Source organism: Trichoderma breve, chromosome 6 (assembly GCF_028502605.1).
Source record: "Trichoderma breve strain T069 chromosome 6, whole genome shotgun sequence".
Taxonomy (NCBI): Eukaryota; Fungi; Ascomycota; class Sordariomycetes; order Hypocreales; family Hypocreaceae; genus Trichoderma; species Trichoderma breve.
Genome location: NC_079237.1, coordinates 3,212,095 through 3,229,447, shown reverse-complemented (window position 1 = coordinate 3,229,447; position 17,353 = coordinate 3,212,095). Strand labels below are relative to the sequence as shown.

The 17,353-nt window shown below is 47.4% G+C and overlaps 9 protein-coding genes across 9 annotated transcripts; 5 read left to right on the top strand and 4 right to left on the bottom strand.

Moving 5' to 3' along the window:
• Positions 1–501: 501 nt before the first annotated feature.
• T069G_09889 (uncharacterized protein) lies at positions 502–1,515 on the bottom strand (the record flags this gene model as incomplete). Its single annotated transcript, XM_056177099.1, has 1 exon — positions 502–1,515. The coding sequence occupies one exon, from the start codon at positions 1,513–1,515 to the stop codon at positions 502–504; it is 1,014 nt and encodes a 337-aa protein (XP_056025577.1).
• Positions 1,516–1,938: 423 nt separating this feature from the next.
• On the bottom strand, positions 1,939–3,226 carry T069G_09888 (fungal zn(2)-Cys(6) binuclear cluster domain-containing protein; the record flags this gene model as incomplete). The annotated part of the gene is made up of 3 exons (XM_056177098.1): positions 1,939–2,523; positions 2,578–2,942; positions 3,058–3,226. The coding sequence occupies 3 exons, from the start codon at positions 3,224–3,226 to the stop codon at positions 1,939–1,941; spliced, it is 1,119 nt and encodes a 372-aa protein (XP_056025576.1).
• Positions 3,227–3,675: 449 nt separating this feature from the next.
• Positions 3,676–4,113, top strand: T069G_09887 (uncharacterized protein; the record flags this gene model as incomplete). Its single annotated transcript, XM_056177097.1, has 1 exon — positions 3,676–4,113. One exon carries the CDS (start codon positions 3,676–3,678, stop codon positions 4,111–4,113), a length of 438 nt encoding a protein of 145 aa, XP_056025575.1.
• A 527-nt stretch (positions 4,114–4,640) lies between these two features.
• On the top strand, positions 4,641–5,978 carry T069G_09886 (uncharacterized protein; the record flags this gene model as incomplete). The annotated part of the gene is made up of 1 exon (XM_056177096.1): positions 4,641–5,978. One exon carries the CDS (start codon positions 4,641–4,643, stop codon positions 5,976–5,978), a length of 1,338 nt encoding a protein of 445 aa, XP_056025574.1.
• Positions 5,979–7,557: 1,579 nt separating this feature from the next.
• On the top strand, positions 7,558–8,178 carry T069G_09885 (uncharacterized protein; the record flags this gene model as incomplete). The annotated part of the gene is made up of 1 exon (XM_056177095.1): positions 7,558–8,178. One exon carries the CDS (start codon positions 7,558–7,560, stop codon positions 8,176–8,178), a length of 621 nt encoding a protein of 206 aa, XP_056025573.1.
• Positions 8,179–9,748: 1,570 nt separating this feature from the next.
• Positions 9,749–11,217, bottom strand: T069G_09884 (50S ribosome-binding GTPase domain-containing protein; the record flags this gene model as incomplete). The annotated part of the gene is made up of 3 exons (XM_056177094.1): positions 9,749–10,890; positions 10,942–11,051; positions 11,108–11,217. 3 exons carry the CDS (start codon positions 11,215–11,217, stop codon positions 9,749–9,751), a joined length of 1,362 nt encoding a protein of 453 aa, XP_056025572.1.
• Positions 11,218–12,451: 1,234 nt separating this feature from the next.
• On the top strand, positions 12,452–13,744 carry T069G_09883 (50S ribosome-binding GTPase domain-containing protein; the record flags this gene model as incomplete). The annotated part of the gene is made up of 3 exons (XM_056177093.1): positions 12,452–12,549; positions 12,619–12,725; positions 12,798–13,744. 3 exons carry the CDS (start codon positions 12,452–12,454, stop codon positions 13,742–13,744), a joined length of 1,152 nt encoding a protein of 383 aa, XP_056025571.1.
• An 894-nt stretch (positions 13,745–14,638) lies between these two features.
• T069G_09882 (NADPH-dependent FMN reductase domain-containing protein) lies at positions 14,639–15,235 on the bottom strand (the record flags this gene model as incomplete). Its single annotated transcript, XM_056177092.1, has 1 exon — positions 14,639–15,235. The coding sequence occupies one exon, from the start codon at positions 15,233–15,235 to the stop codon at positions 14,639–14,641; it is 597 nt and encodes a 198-aa protein (XP_056025570.1).
• A 597-nt stretch (positions 15,236–15,832) lies between these two features.
• On the top strand, positions 15,833–17,179 carry T069G_09881 (transferase family domain-containing protein; the record flags this gene model as incomplete). Its single annotated transcript, XM_056177091.1, has 1 exon — positions 15,833–17,179. The coding sequence occupies one exon, from the start codon at positions 15,833–15,835 to the stop codon at positions 17,177–17,179; it is 1,347 nt and encodes a 448-aa protein (XP_056025569.1).
• Between the last annotated feature and the right edge of the window lie 174 nt (positions 17,180–17,353).

Below are 17,353 nucleotides of genomic sequence, written 5' to 3'. Positions count from 1 at the left end.
CATCACCGAATCCAAGAACATGGAGACTGAGGTAAGAACAATCCAATCTGACATGGATAGGAGGGAAATAGAGCACGTTATTATTGGTAGTTATTAGCTGCGGCCAGTAAATGAGATAGGTATATATCCATAATCTGGCAAAATTGACCGTTAACCAACATTGCTGAATAACTGCGATGCATGCCTCACGACATCTGTTGTATTGACTAAAAAAGCTCCCGATACGGCTGATCATTGGATCTGAAGAGCTTGTGAGCTGCTGTGATACTTGCTCAGGCATTGCTAGTAATATATATGGATCTAGATAAACCTTGAAATCTTGCTAACTTGTGAGGCCTTATTGAATCATATGTATGGTAAGGCAACGCCTGCGCGATGCGGGTTATATAAGATGGATATGTGTAGAAATAGTCGTAATATGTCTCATTTATAGGCAATCTAACTAATGTAGGATAATTGGGTTATAGCTAGTAATGATATTTTTATAGAATAATTCATTGATCACCACCCCTTTTCATTTTCGCTCCTGCTCCCATCCTTATTATTCTGTGTGACAGATTTTCCGTCTTGTTCTCCTTCTTTGGTGACCAGCGGAACGATCTGGTTATAATGTAAGATAATCGATGAAGCTCCAATTTTCGGGTGCGCATCCTCAGTTTCGACTGCTGTAGACCAGACCTCCATGTCGAGCTCTAATCTAACAGTATTATCATCAGCACAGCGCATCAAGCGCATCACTTGCTCCCATGCTTCTCTGCCAAATTCCTCAGTGAGTGCGGTTTTATCTGGTGTCGCTAACGGAATCGCTGAATGATTTCTCTGTGCTAGGAGAATCGTGGCGCCTATTATGCCTAGGAAGACACCAATCTTTCCAAAGACAAGACACAATAGACTGGCTAAGGCTCCGCTTGCAAGGCCGAGGAGCGCACCTTCTTGAGCACCATGACGGATACCCTCAACAAGGCTCTTCGCCTCAGTCATTACAGTCTGAGTGCTTTGAGGGTCGTAGTTAGGCAAGTCGGGCGCTGAAACACCCTGTTGCAATGGTCGGGGCGATTTCCCAGATGGAGTAATGACTTTGTAAGAGAGGTCAAAGAACAAGCGACGCTTCTCTCGAATAGTAAAGCGAAGTTTGTAGTCCACGTCGAAGTAAAACCTTGTTTTCTGAAACTCCGAGGGCTCCTGTGTACGGATGCTGGTGACAGCATTCTCCAGCGCAGACCCAATGTACTTGTCGATGGTTTTTCTGTAGGACTGTTGGATTAGGTCTTGGCGAAGAATGTAAGTCAATCTTTCTGAGCCGAGGATGTTTCCAGCTACTCTCGTGGAGATTCCCCAGACTGTTGTGACGGCTATGAAGCAGACTTCCCCTGGTGGCGTGAGAGCCGAGAGGGCGAAGAAAGACAAGACTACAACCACCCCACCAATCAAGGACGAGAAGATCATCGCCCTCCAGTTTCTCTTCTTTTCCACAGGTGTCGAGTTTTCATATGTGAAAGAGGTGGCTTGAGACATGTTTGAGCCCGTGATTAATCAATATCGAGTGTATAGTATGGTGGCGCGGTGTTGGATGTAAGAGGGATCGAGGTATGAAATGGGATCCAACGCGGCTGCCTGATGTTAGGTACAATCAGTGACCAAAATCGTGCCTTACAGACAAATGACGAGGCTCGATTCCCTGCCTAAGAAATATATTAAAGGATGAGGCTATGCAGCGCTTATTGGCTCAATATTTTCGGTACCGTACCTGTATACCGGTATTTGCAGCAAAATGACGTCTACGCTGCGTGTAGGATGCCAGGCAACGACGCTGAAGAGCCAGTAAGCAGTGTAGAAGCCTGCTGAATATTTCATTATGAGGTATGAAGCATGAAATCACGAGTGTCTATCTTATCTGGGCACTGTTTATACCGAGTTGCTCATGTAGAGACGGACGTGTCAGGCAGCCAATGGCCTCACTCCATGACCCTCCCTCCAGCACTCCACCCACTCCGGTCCCCAGACCAGTGAAAAGAAGCTGAATCCAAACTCGTCCATTTCGTTTGGATCACACGATTCCAGTGTTGCACGGCTGCCCAAGTATGGCAGAAACAAGGGGTCTTCGGTCCGGCAGATGGTCGCCCACTGAGACGAAGTCGATGCGAGCCATAGGGATCGACGCGCGGTAAAGGGAATACCGCCGGCACATTCACACCAGCCGTCCTTCATTGTGCGGTAGGCCGAGATGGTGGCCATGACGACGAGCCACGTCCGGCGGATGCTCTCGGACAAAATCCATAGTCTCCAGAGCCGAGGTGTGGAATTACTGCTGTTGAAATCGCTCTGTTGGTTGTTTTCATTCACAATAAAGTCTGGTGTGGTTTGAGAGGTTGTGATGCTGTCCAAGGTTGCCGAATCCCACATCTGCTGGCACCATGACAGCAACGTTGGCATGGATTCTTCGGCGCGAGTCTGCTGCCATACGCCCTTGTCGAAGAGGCGGAGGATTTGGTATATGAGTAATGCCTGGACGCGAGCTAGATGCTGAGAAGTGTCGAGTACAGGCACGGCCATTGACATGAGATTGCTGCTCCCCACTTCGATCCAGTTGTTCTTGATGAGCGAGTTTGCTCGGTCCTGGATAATGCGAGCAGTCAAGTCCTGGTTGCTGCTATTACATGATTGCTGGATGCTGATGGACGAGAATGCGTCCTGCATACAAGATGGAAAGAAGCCATCGGCGTAGAGTTGGCGGTGTATAAAAGGGCATTGGCCATCATGGATCCATTGAACGAGCCAGTCCTGCAGCCGCTGGACAAAGGTTCTGAAAACGGGTATGGGTATTTGGGGAGCTCTGGGGTTGGCCTTTTCAATGTTCCACGTCTCAGGGGTCATGAACCATAGCTTTGAGGAGGCAGAGGCGGATAGACTGGAGACATGGGTGTTGAAGAAGTAAACGTGGCCTGGATACAACAATCACGTTTAGGAACTTGATGTTAGACAATAGAACACTAAAAATCTCATGATAGGCTGGTTCATAATAAGACATGGATTTACACTACTTGCCTGGAATCTCACTTGGTTCATCTGATGGGCTTGATTTGGCAATGGCGCGTCGGATCGAGACGGCATATCGGCAGTCCAAGCCCTTGTCCTCACAGCGTCGACAGAATGGCCGAGCTTTGTCACACTTTCGCTTGGCAGCAATACAGGAAGCGCATGACTTTTGTCTCTTTTGAGCGACCATGACGTATAAGGAAGTCAAGAATAGAAGAAGCAGCTGTTGATGCGAGTTGATGACTTGGAAGAGACGGAGATGCAACCCGGGCTTAAGATGACTGCGGCAAACCAGCGGAGCTAACGGTGGAAATGAGGCGGGAGGCGGACGGTTTTGGTGGGGATAAGACGGCAATTGCAGCCAATTATGTTTGAAGAGATGACCGAAAGGCGGTAGTACAGTTGACGGATGGGGGAGAGAGGTGGAAATGGAGTGGAAGAAGCAGTTGCAGCGTTTGTAAGCTGGAGATGCTTCCGGGACTGGAGATGCTTGTTGTGTTTTGATGATGGACAGAGTTGAGAGAGACTATAAAAAGATGCTAGAATCGCATTGCTTCACCATGGGATCATTACACATTACAGTACAAATTTGTATCGAATAACAGCAGCGCTCTGCGATACCCAGTTTAATTCACCAAAATGGCTCCCAGTCGATCCCAGCTCATCGACACGGCAAACGCCTTCATCGCGGCCTACAACCAATGGACCGTCTCCGGCGTCCTCTCCATACAAAGTCCCTCATGCACGCACCGCGTTCTCCCTGGGAATCGACCAGCCAAAACCAGGGCTGAATTCGGAGAATTTCTTGAGCGCACCATTCCCGTCATCCGCAACTTTCGTCTACACTCTGTGGACACATCGCCGTGGATTGTGGATGTTGAGGCGAGGAGAGTCACTATGCACTTGAAGAGTACGGGAGAGTCGGATATTGGGGCGTATAATAACGAGTACATCTTTATGATTACCATTAGTGAGGATGGGGAAAAAGTGGATGGGATTCTGGAGTTTTTGGACAGTCTGTATTCGTCGGAGTTTGTGAGCAGCTTGGCCAAGGAAACGGGAGAGGCATTGGGATAGACGAGACCATGGGGTTTCTAGGGTGTGAATTTCAGGTTCGTATTCAGTGTGATTTGTTCATTATGGGTACCGGGTAGTTGTGAAAACGAATTCCTAGCACAAAGAATTCACAAATGCTGTACACATATCGACTGAACGCAAGCTTTCGCATCATCTTTAGTTACGGCATTTTTCAATTGTCGTAAACCACGAGGTGCGAAAGAACTTGTATAATATCAGTTGGCTTATTTATCTTAGCACAGAGCACGTGCTTTGATGCCAAAGAGCGAGGAAAATGTGAGCCTGAAATGTGAGCCACCAAGGCTGCGAGATTCACCCCATCCTCACTTCACCTTTAACTCACCTCTGCACTCCGCTCTCTCTTCACTTCAACAACTACCAGAATAACTTCAAGAGTCATTCAACATGATGCGCATCTTTTACTCCAACCACTGCCACTTCAAGCAGCGACCCGATTGCTTTTGGCACCAACGCAACTCTCCGGCTCTCATCCATCTCGAGTCTTTCGTCGCTCCCTGTCGATACCCATGGAGATCCTCAACAACGAACCAATAGACCTTCGCGTGGAGCTTCCGCCGACAGGCTATGTCGTGGATAAGCCCACCTTGGAAGGGGAAGGTGATCAACAATTTGCTTGTCCGCATTCGGGCTGCGATGGCTTCACGTTTGAAACGGTAGAGGAATGTCGCATCCATGAGGATGATTGGCATAACCCTCCATACTTCTGTTCCGAGTGCGACTCAACTTTTGCTGCGAGACCGGCTTTGAAGAGGCACTTCAAGGCCAGCGGACACTTTAATTGGATCTGCCTCGAAGACAAATGCGATTTGAAAGGCACCTTGTTTGCCAGTCAATCCGAGTTTGTGATCCACGCCCTAAACACTCCAGGTCATGAGCATTTATTCCCCGAAGAGCCTCTCAGCAGCCCAGTTTCCGTGAAGAAGATTAACTATGCTGAGGTTGCCAATCTAATGGAGGGAGAAACAACGGAGGAGTGTTTGTCGGAAGAAGAGGGTGAAAGGTGCACAGAGCCATCCTGTCGCCGGTACCAGCGAGTGTTCTACACTGAAAGCGAATTTACTCGACACAAAGAATCCCACAATCATGTCAACGCCATCAAATACTCCGAGTTTCTTCGAGAATCTGGCAAGTCCATTGTTGACATCATGGCTGAGCAAGAAGCTGCTAGAGAGTTCCGGTGCACTGTCGAGGGCTGTCCCAAATACGGAGAGAAACTGAGGACTAGTCAGAGTTTCTATAGGCATATTGCGACGGACCAGCATCTTTACCCACGTCCATCATCCGACCCGACGTCTCCAACATCGGAAATCCGACTCAAGTTTGCGCAAATCAGTCTTGAGTGCGACGAACCGGAGTGCCCCAAGTTTCAGCACTCTTTTCTCAACAAGGGAAACCACACGAAGCATACCAAGTCAGTTGCGCATTGCAAAACAGTGGAGTATGGAAATTGGAAGAGATCGATGGGCAGCTCCAGTGCTAGAGACCAGGAGAACACGAGGATCCAGACTCCCCAGAAGCAGAAGCCAGCTGAAATAGCGGTACCTCCGTCGACTCCCGAAATTTGGACCCGGAGCTTGTTTACTCCTATCAGTCCGCCAGCTACCGACTCTACATATGCCCGACCTACTCAATTCATCACCCCTACGAAGCGGCCGGTTCAAGACATTGCCCTCATGACGCCACCATCGTGGAGGGAAGAGAACTTGAGAAAGAGGAATCGCGAATTGGAAGATGAGCTGGAACGCATGAAGGAGAAAATGGACCGGATGAGAGCGGCTTACCAAGAGCAAATAAGCTCACTGTTCCAGACTCTCGGGGAAACTCAAGACCGTAACCGGCGATGAAGTTGTGCTGGTTTTTGCCTTTATGGGTTGGAGACTGAGATGACGAGTTGATCTGTAAAGGAGCTGTTTGTCTTTGCTTTGCCCGAACGACTGTGCTGGATGAGAACATGATGGTATAAGCATTTCTGACTGGTGGATTTTATTCACAGACGTTGTACAATAGGGATTTTAGGCAGGAAGCGGTTTAACGTAGGATGTGAACAAGGAGATGCGCTTTGAGTTGCCGGATTGGGTGTTTGACGCAGATTCACGGCGCTGCCTGTGCAGCTCTTTTGCTTCTCAATGATTCGATACTGATACTGATAGATGGAAAGCTTTTATGATCTGAATTGACCTGTTGATGTCTGAACCTTAATGCATGACGAACTATCACGTAAATCTCTGCCATTTATGGCATTCACTGCCACATCATCATTGCTGTATTACACGCTGTGCACATGTAGTCAGCCGAGCGATTGAATGCAGCCACACGCAGCCATTGCCTAATTTGTAAACTATTCAAGGTAAATTTACCGATGACCTCGTACGAGCTCTACTGCCATTGACCGACACGGTGAAAAAGTCCGGCATAATTCCAATCGGCAAAGTCGTGCAATAGGACAGTTGAAAATGGCTCAGGACGGTTATTCAAACCGGCAACTCAATCCGAAAAAGGGCTGACGGATGCATCAATCCTTCTGTCTCGTATTATACGAGTATCGCACCGTCAACTCCGAAAAACGACTTTGCGTATTTCCACAGCCAATAGCTTTGTAATTCACGCTCACTACCGGGATTAGGCGGGCATTAGCTGGTCTTACATACAATTACACACACAACACACAACACACTCCATACTTGGGTACTTGCTCCATACTCTATTTTGATACCCAGGTGAGCTTTGAGCTTCTCCCTACTTGGTAATTTCCTTCGCAGTCCATGCTGGCGGGGCCGTGAAGAGACCCAAAACTCGTCAAAAATAGCTGCAACTCCTCCGTAGTCCCACCGCAACGCCAAAACTTTAGGTTCTCACCGGCGTTTATCAACGGGCAATAATGGTCGACGTGCCTCCTCCCTATAGAGCAGGTAAGTAATATGTGTATAGTCTTTGCTGTTTCTTCCACCAATCACCAAGGCTCCGCCCTGCCAAGCTACTCGTGTCCCAAAGCAGAACTATCGAACAGACAGCGACATTTCTCCAAAGGCTGTGCGAAAATAGACGGCTTGACGGCACTATACCAAGCCAAACGACGCTAGCCTCGTCAGGGGCTCAGCTTAAAGACCTTCCCAACTGGTCATGCTCAAACGACGGTACTAGAAGCCTCGCCGTTGTAATAGGTGGAATATTCCATCAGCTCCGCTGGTTCGATGGAATGGGATTAATCAGGACATCCATGCTGCTGTCTTGCGTACTCGTACATACAGCTAGTATTATGGGCACACTGACTGACGTCGACCCATTGATGCAAACAACTTGTATATAAGACGGCCCGGATCGACAGCTGATCATGTCTTGCTTCCTGCTCTCTCTCACAGGCAACTTCAAGTCTTGATCAATTGACAAAGCCTTTCACCAATTCAACTCCATACCACCGTCAAGATGCTCGTCAAGTCCGTCCTCGCCACTCTCTCGGCTGCCACCGCCGTCTTTGCTGCCACTCCCCTCGAGAGCGGCAACTGGGTTCCCGCCAACCCAGGCTTCTCGACCCAGACCTGTGCCGGAGGCAGCGTCAGCGGCAGCACCTTTTCCATCCCCGCGAACCCCAACGGAAGCACCAGCGGCTCCGGCTGCTCCAACGGCCACCTCCGCGCCGAGCGTCGCTACAACGACGACTACACCACCGGCGTCCACCAGTTCGCCGGCACCTTCAAGATCAACTCTCTGGGAGGCAGCCGTATCGCCATCAAGCAGACCTTTAACGGAAACACCGGCCCCTACTTCATCCTGGCCGTCGACAACGGCGGCCGCCTGTACAGCGTCGAGGGCGGTGCTACTCTGGCTACTGGCGTTGCCAACGTCGGCTCGAGCGTCACCATCAACACTGTCCACAACGCCGACATCCACAGCTACCGCGTCTATGTCAACGGCCAATTGGCTTTCCGTGACGACAATGCTCCTGGCGGAAGCTTCTATGACAAGTTTGGTGCTTACACCACTGACAGCGGCGTTGGTCCCATGAGCATCACTTGGTCTGATGTTGCTTTCTGGACCCGCCAGTAAGCGATTCATCGATTGAGGGATGGGTTGTTATGAAGGGATGCGCTTGACGGAGAGGTTTTTCGTTGTATATTTGTTGGAGGATTTGTATATGCATACGCTTCTGACTTGAGCGGAATGATGTTTATAGCTCCATATGCTTATTCTGTATATAATCGGCTTCATGAAATAGTGGACGATGAAATATTTTCTGTCTATACCACTTGCCATATGCGTGATATGATAAGATTAGACCTATCTGGATCCATCAGGGTGTTTCCAACGTAAACAACTCGTACGAGTACCTACCTGAGGGACCACTCGGCCGGCGACTCCGTGGGCCAAGTGGACACTCGGAGGAACTAGGTAGTCATGATAACGGAGAGCTGGAAACAGCTATTCTGGAAACGTGTTTGACTAGCCCACAATTTAAGTTCTGACAGTTATACCCATTAAGGCAGTACAGATGCTCCCTTGGCCTGACGCACCAGCAAGGATGAGAATTCACCTCTTTGGTTGAGCTATTAACGTTATTGTAATTACAACATGTCACTACCAGAGACATCTACAGAAATGGCTGCGGCTATGCTGGGCAGTACTAGACGTCAATCCGTACCGTCATCGATCTCAAGAATTTTCAGGATTGCCCTAGTCGGGTGAAAGATGCAATAGAGTGCAAAAGTTCTCAACCAAATGAAGCAACATTGGCAGCTTCGGGGGGAGGATAGTAATTCCACGTCTTCGTTACGTGCGGCTGAGAGAACAATAGAAATTTGAGTCCACGTGCTCTGTTATCTCACCGAAATCCTGCAGGTGGAAGACAACGCATTAGTGACGAAAGTAAATGACCAAGTTTTGCCAAGTGCATATGCTCAATGCGTGGTTGCATCATCGATATGTCGCTTGCTTGAGCCGCATCCGCAGGTATTTGCAGAGCATGGCCGTGTCTAAAGCTTCAATTATATACAGCCTATCTGCAAATTTCAACAAGGTGACCTGATTTATTCATGGTAATAGAATCCGAGAACTGCATGTAGATTACTAGTATGCAACTAGATGCATGCATACTCCTATCACCTTGTCCCTGTCACGAGCCGCGAGCCGACGTGCAATAAGACCGGCTAGGCTACACATGTATTGGTCATGACAATTCATGACAATATCAAAATGACTGGGCATCAATACCTATGACCTATACATTATGGCCACGTATTTTAGTAGTATTTGTAATACTCATACCCGCAGTAATGAAAGCGCACATGTGCACACGCATGCAACAAATTGATCCAACAAGAGGCCAAGTTTGGGCACCCTTCCTACATGCATGTAACTCTATGTACATGTACGTTGGGAGACACCCCGATAATTTCAGCGTAAGTATATGAATCCTGGCAGTGAGGATAGTTGTGTCATTGCGTAGAAGGCATCAGAATAGAGTTCTCTGCGAAGAACATTATATGTATGTATAAGCTTGGGATTACATATACTGTTCAAACCAGGAATAGGAATGAGCGACGATTAAATATAAAAAAAAAAAAAATCAGCGAAAGTAAACTAAGCGTTCAAAGTGACCTATTATCTCTGAGAGAAAGTTCTATCTTGCATGCTGGCGACGCCTGGAATGGTCATCTCTATCTTCGCCAAAACCAAAAACGTCCTTCCAAAGATACTCCAGTAGAGTCAGTATATTCCACCCGTTCCATGTCTCCTCTGTGGAATGTGCGTGATGTTCCTGGGGAGCCCTTTGTTTATTTTGCGAAGCGCTCCTCTTTTTCGTTCTCGAGCGCTCTTGCACGTCTTTTACTGCGGCGGGCTGCTGAGCAGCATTTGTTCTCGAGTTCTGAGGATCACGACTGGTGCTTTGGCGCTGCTCAAAGTGACTAAACCGTCTCTCCAAGTCTTTCACGCGGGGCCCAAGCGACGGGTCCGGAACTGTTGCTGACGAAGGCTCGACATTAGGCAATCTTGAGTGGAAGCGTGCCGCTACTTGTGCGGCAAGCTGGCCTAGAGAAAGATGCAGCCGAGTGTTGTCATTCTGGAGCTTGGCCATTCGAGACTCGGCTGCTTCCCTTTCTTTCGTGATGAAATCAACCGCCTCTGCGTCTTTCTCAGCAAGCGCCTGCTCAATGCTCTCTTGAAACTCTGCAAGATCCTTTTCATATCTCTCGCGGGCTTCGCGGAAGTTCTTCTGCAAATAAAGGCCGGCCCCGGTCTCGTCTAGAGTGAGATTTCGGTCCTTCATCTCTGTTTGTATCTCCAAGACCACATGGGCTTTCCTTTCAACAAGTTCGGAGACGATAGAGTAGGCTGAGTCCTTCGAGCCGTCATGCTTCCTCATGATACTCCCTTTCTGGAGCATATCGCCCCAAAACTCTGGGCGCTGAAGCTGACTGCAGCGTTGCCGCCCAGTTTCATCTCCGTTTTCAATGGCATCCAGTGCACCCCACATGGTGGTGGCAAGTACAACATAGGGAAACGCTTTCTCGCCGCAGAGCTTCTGGAAAATATTCATATTTTTCAGGCTGGATCCAGAGACTCGCGTGTCTGTAATACGATGAAGATAAATAAGCCCAGCCAATCGTACATTATTGGCGTATAGAGCTGCGAGAAAGAGTGCTATTTCTTGCAATATTTCCGAATCGGGGCGATTCGTATCATCGAAGCCAGGCGTATCGATTATGTGGACAGTCTGTCGGTTATTATAACGGAAGCTATAAACGCCGACTTCAGTGGTACCTATATCTTGGTGAGTATCAGAGAGTCATGTAGCAGACGGATAAATCTTACACGATTTCAGATCGTGTCCGATTTTAACTTCTTGATCCGTAAGCAAGGAGACGAAAGTACTTTTCCCGGCACCTGTACCCCCCATAACAACGATTGCAACGCTATCTTCACTATAGGCTATTGCTCAGCATGGTGAATTATTCTGGTTCAAGTGAATCGGACAAACCTGGACCCTGGGCTGTCTCTGGGTTGTTCATTCGGCTTCAGGTCCATTGGTCTTGCGCTGGAGTCCACTACACCATGGTTCCCCGGTGGGTGAGACTTCATCGCAGTCATTGTGATATCAATGTTATAAGAAAGCTAAGGCTTTGTATTTAGTGCTGAAACTTGAACAGATTTTAGTTATCCATTTTTCAACTATCAAGCTGATAGATAAATGCACTTGAGAACTCCATCTAGCACATATGAAGCTCTTTTGTTAATCGAGGGAGAGCAAGAAATAAGGCGTTAGGCATGCAGAAACGTGCTGGCTGAGAGCTCATTCGAAATAGACTACCCAAAAAATGGTAGGCAGGAAGCAGACCACGTCACCAGCTCACACCCATATTTTTTTCGGTGACGATAAGAGGCTACGGTGCGGAGCGACGTGCGTAGGCTTGCCTCATGTGAGAATAACTTGGGTCGGACTGCGTTCAACTTGCAGAACCCGAGTAATGGCCCCATCTCATCCTTCAATCACACAAGCTTAACCACAGCAGGAAATGTGATATGTTTGGGCAGCAAATGCCTCCGCGTAGCTAATGGAGGGCAGTGTAGGGCATTGCTAGTTAGCCATTGGACGAACCTGAGCTCAAAATCTCAACATACATTGCTCCGAACCCGCAGGGAATGGTTTCCAGGTTTGAGGTCGTAACAAACTCTTATAAATATGCGAATTTGGATACCTAATGTAGTTGTACATGTGATGACGAGTAGGTAGAAAGGAAACATGGGAGGAGATCGCCAAACAAACATTCTTGTATAGTAATGAACAAAAAGACATACTTTTCTTATTATATTTTAGAAACAGCTTATCTTCCCGTTCAATCTAATACGGCCTCCATCAGGCTCTCTCATTTACACAGTACCTACCAATTGCTTGATTAGGCACCTAGGGCAAATGATATCATTTGCCTACTTACCTATATTTAGGTAGGTATGTATGGCGCCTACAGAGTAGCATTGAGCCTCAATTCTGTACACGTACAAAGTAGATACTACACCTATGAATTAATTGGTGCCCATAACTGCCCAACTCACGTCCAGTTCCTATCTGCGTGGCCAAGAAGCTAAGTCAGCCGCACTCGTAGTTGGCCAACAATTCGAATAGACGTGTACAATTACTCACCGGAGATTTTGAGGCGCCATCAAGGCATACTGCGGCTAAAACCAGAGAGTTTAAAACGATTGCCACCTGCAAGCCAAACATTGCTGGACTCCTGCTTTAAAAAAACGGCCCAAATAATCTGGCATGGTTCCTCGACCTGCGGCACCTTATGTATTTACAAAATCTCGGCCCTTTCCAAGCAGCATGACAGTCTACCATAAATCAATGGACTTTAGCCGAGTTAGTAGCCCTACTATATCTGTGGAATCGGATAATGCAGAGTTGGAACTGCCGAAACTTACGTGTGTATCATGCTTCATGCCATATAGCAGTCTACATGAGGAAAAGACTAACTGGTTTTAAATCCCAAGACCTGATGATACTGTTATCGCGGTGATGGGGATTACGGGCGCTGGAAAGAGTACCTTTATTTCTTACTTTGCGTCGGACGCCAAAATCGGACATGAACTCCAGTCGTGTATGTTATCAGCCAAAGGCAGAATACGAGTTGATTTTTGTGGCTAACTTCCTCTACTCTATTATTACCTAGGCACTTTTGATATCGGTATCCACGCCGCTACTATTGGCGATAAGAAGTTTTACTTAATTGATACCCCTGGCTTTGATGATACCCACAGATCCGACACGGAAATTCTTCGTCAAGTGGCTGACTGGCTGAACCGTTCATACCAAGCCCAGATTCGGCTGGCTGGTATCGTCTACCTTCACCGTATTACAGACAACCGTATGGGCGGAACGGCTTTGAAGAACCTGAGCATCTTCAAGAAACTCTGTGGTGATGAGGGCCTGTCTTGTGTCGTGCTTGTAATAACGATGTGGGGGTTGGTGTCGCGAGAGGAGGGTGAGAGACGCGAGCATGACCTCTCGACAAAGCCAGAATACTGGGCCGGTATGGTGAGTAGGGGAAGCAAGGTCCTCCGACTGGACAAGGGTACCGTATCGGCATTAGCCGTAATGGAGCACATTTTCGCTCAAAGGCGGCGCATCACCCTGGATATCCAGCAAGAGATGGCCAGCGGCAAGACGCTAGACGAGACAAGTGCAGGCCAGGAAGTGCAAGCAGATCTGGCGGCCCTACGAAAGAAGCACAAAAAAGATCTAAAAAAGCTTCGCAAGGAAATGGAGCAGGAGTTTAATAAGCGTGACGCGCGTGCCAGAGAAGATTTTATTCAAGTTCGTGTCGACCTAGAGAAGAAAATTCGGCTTGCCGCCCAGGATAGTGAGCGCTTGCGTGTCGACGTGAAGCAACTACAGACCCAACGGAACGAGGAGCTACAACGATTGCGCGATGAAGCACACAAGAAAGAGATGGAAGCTCAAAAACAGTTGATGGAGCTCAGGATCCAGCTGGATCTAGCCAGACAACAGAATGAGTTTGAAGCTCAAATAGGGGACATGAAGGCAGAATTGGTAAAAAAGGAAGCTGAAGCTGCGGATAGGAAGAAGAAAAAGGAAAGCGATTGTGTGGTTATGTAGTGAAGGAGAGTCTGCCTAATTTACATACTTTTTATTATTTGTCCCGGCATTTTGTGACGCTTTTAGAGGTGTGCTGCCATCAACACGGAGTATCGTTGAACGAGAGAAAAGCTACCACTAGTCTCGAAGGACCATACTAGCATATATCTGTTCTTATCAATATATGAACATCATAAGAAAATAGACGTTCATAGATCCTAATAGAAGAGGCCAGCTGGAGTTACGGGGAAGGTAGCTCGCGTGGCTGACCTTATTGCTCTTTTCTTTCTTTCTTTCTCTCTTTGTCTTTTGTTATTAGCCTCCTGTTTAGGATGTGAAAGTGACGCTCACTGAGGTAATGCAGGATACTTTCTTGACTTGACATATAAGCAAGGGTGATAATTTACATGTCGTCATGTGAAATATCTCGTAAAGGATATACAGCTACATATAGTGAGCTTGGTAGCATTGAACTATGATAGAGCTACTTAGGATGGACTGAAGATAAGGCCACTGAGTGGGTAGGATCGCTTGATGACATTCAGCGGCGTTGAGAATCTCAAGAACTGCACCAATTGTGAAAGCACTAGCATGTATGCCGCAATCACATGCACAAATGTATCTCCATCGTAGAATCTACATGACTGGATTTGGCTGATTGGTTACTTAAATAAAGATCCATGTCAAATAGTATCTAGGAGAATACGCATGCATAGCCATTTGCTTTTGCTACGGAGTTCATTCTCGAGCTATGTGGTAATGTAAGGTACTATGCAATATTTTCGTTGACTAAAGTTTAGTTTTTCTTCATTTAGGCTCTGGTTAGGCTAAGGAGAAGAAGGCATAAATTGTTACGGATAATGACTACCTAAGGCATCAGTACATACTTCCATTATCTAATACCATACCCCTATTTTAATTTTTTGCTTCAAAATGACTTAACAAACTATCAAATAATGTTGCTATCTTTTCGTCCGCTCCATCTTCCTTCCAAGTCTCTTCCATCAGCTTTTCCCTCTCTCCTGGCCCCCCTTTAACGATTTTGAGTGCTAAGGTCGGTTCAACGGTAACCATTCGCAGTCCGTTCAGGATTTCGCGTAGATGGGGTTCAGCTTTAACACCGCCTCTGAATCCATATGTCACAATCGCAGCAGGCTTCCCATTCCACTCATGAAATACGTAGTCCAAAGCATTCTTCAAGCTCGCGGGGATAGACCAGTTGTATTGTGGCGTAACAAAGATGAATCCATCATATTTACGAACAAGAGCTGACCAGGCGCGGGTATATTCGTAATGATAATGAGGCGTGGGATCATCAGCCGGAACCTCGCCTGGAACTAGAGGCTCGTTGAAGAGAGGAAGATTGAGTGTTGCCAAATCGAGTAATTCAACCTTTGCAGTAGTCTGGGGAATAGAGTTAATGACAGAAGCGACATAACCAGCAACGAAGGGGTTAATGCGCTGAGGGCGAGTACTGCTGATGACAACAGCGATAGACTTGGCAGCAGCCATGGTGATTGTCTAATTGAATGAAGAGAGAAAAGAGCGTCGGTTCAGAGCAATTTTCTGAAGGCGCTGCCCAGTAAATATATACCAGAACCCGAAGGCTACCAACAGGAGCTTTAATATCATTGGATGAATGACTTACAAAAGGGTAACCGCCGCTTACTAAAACGAGTTTCGCGGTGACTAGACATTTGGCTCGGCGGTCTTTTGCTCGGCCTTCGCGTATTGCCTAATGGCCGCTGCCTGATAGCGGCTATTGCGGAACGCAGGATGAAAACTCTTGCAACTGTGCTCTATACGGGGATATTTATGGAGTAATGACACAGTGATTTATTTAGACTAGCGAATTAGATTTAAGAGTTATACTCTTACAATTTTACTTATATCGAGTTGTGCTTACATGCAAGCCAAAGGTGCAATGCCCGTAGCTTTCGGCAGATGGCGTGAGCGCTTTACAACTAACACAACTGCCGATCGCTGACAAGGACCTCTAGTATAATCCTTCGCATAGCGTCGACATTCTAAATCGTTTTAATCCCTCTTATAACACATCTCAGATAACAAGCCTCTTGGCATTCCTCCTTACGCCAGCTCCAGCAAACCATGGCGGAAACACTATCACCGCAAGAGCTAAGCCAGCTATCTCCACTCGAGTGGGTGATGCCGCGGTCATTCATTAGCCAAATCCTCTGCTTTCCGTCTACAAATCCTCGAATATACGAAGTCCTCCGAGATGGCCTCGCAAGTACTTTGGCAGATGTTCCATATCTCGCCTCTAGGATAGTGGCCAGGACCCATCCTAAAGGTTCCGTTGCGTTGAGTCCACCGTGTGACTCATTAGGCGATTTATTTCGTGTCAACGATCTCGCCACGGCGGTCGATTATAACGACCTGAAGGCGGGAGGTTTTCGACCTTCGCTATTTGATGGACTGGATCTATTTTTTGCTGACCTCAATCCCGCGAATACGTCGCCCAGTCCGGTCTTTCGCGCCGTCTTATCTCTGGTGAAGGGAGGTTGTTTGCTCAGTGTCAGTCTGAACCACTCAACAGCCGATATTACCGCTTTTGGCTCGCTGTTGAAAATATGGGCGTCGCATTGTAGGACTGGGTCTTCTGAAGATATTCAATTTAGCCAACTGTGGCTGGACCGCACAGCAATTGTCAACAGCTCTCGTCATGCTCCAGCTGATGCGCCGCTTCTCCTTCACAAAGAAGACAGTAGCCCGTCCAGCCAGCCGTCAAAGCCCGTGGAGATTGAAACAACTTTTTTCAGATACTCTGCAGAATCTTTAACAAGTCTCAAGGCCGAAATTAGCAAGCACTTGCCCGATGGGACCTCTTGGGTATCAACTAGCGACATATTAACTGCTCTCCTTTGGGGCTCTGCTATTTTTTCTGAATCTTCAGATGATGATAAAGATACTGCCAACGATGTCTGCTTTATGCGTATTGCAGTCAACTGTCGCAGTCGTTACAACCCACCTTTACCAAAGAACTACCTTGGGGCCGCTTTTGGAGTGTCGCTGGTGACCGCTAAGAAAGTCGATCTCATGGATATAGGAAGATCAAGTGGAGAGACATATTCTATATCAGCAATCGCAAATGTTGCAGCTGCCGTTCGCCAAAGCGTCAATGCTATTGATGAAAACAAGATGAATACCATTGTCAATCATCTATCTGCTCAAGAGGACGTCACAGGACTCAAACTCTGCGAGCAGCCCGCAAGCGTCTCCATTGTCTCTTGGGCCGATGAAGGTGTTTATGAGCTCGATTGGGGCACTGAACTAGGACACTGTGAAGTTGTAAGACTGCCGACTTTCAAGACTAAGCGGTATCCGGTTGTGTTTCCCAGACTTCCCAACGGCGATCTTGAGGTTCTTGTCAGTTTTGACCGGGAGTTGTTGAATAGATGGAGGGCAGCATACAGTGTAAGCCCATGGAAAGCATAGAAAGATAGACTACGGAAACTTTTGAGCGCTTGTTTCTTGCGAGTACTGAGAATACTAGAGCATAAATATGATTCAAAGTGTTAGATAAGAATGCAGTTATTAAATGAAACTACCATTATATCATGTACACAGAACCAAAATGACGCCATTCATAGCCTGCTAATAGATCACCAA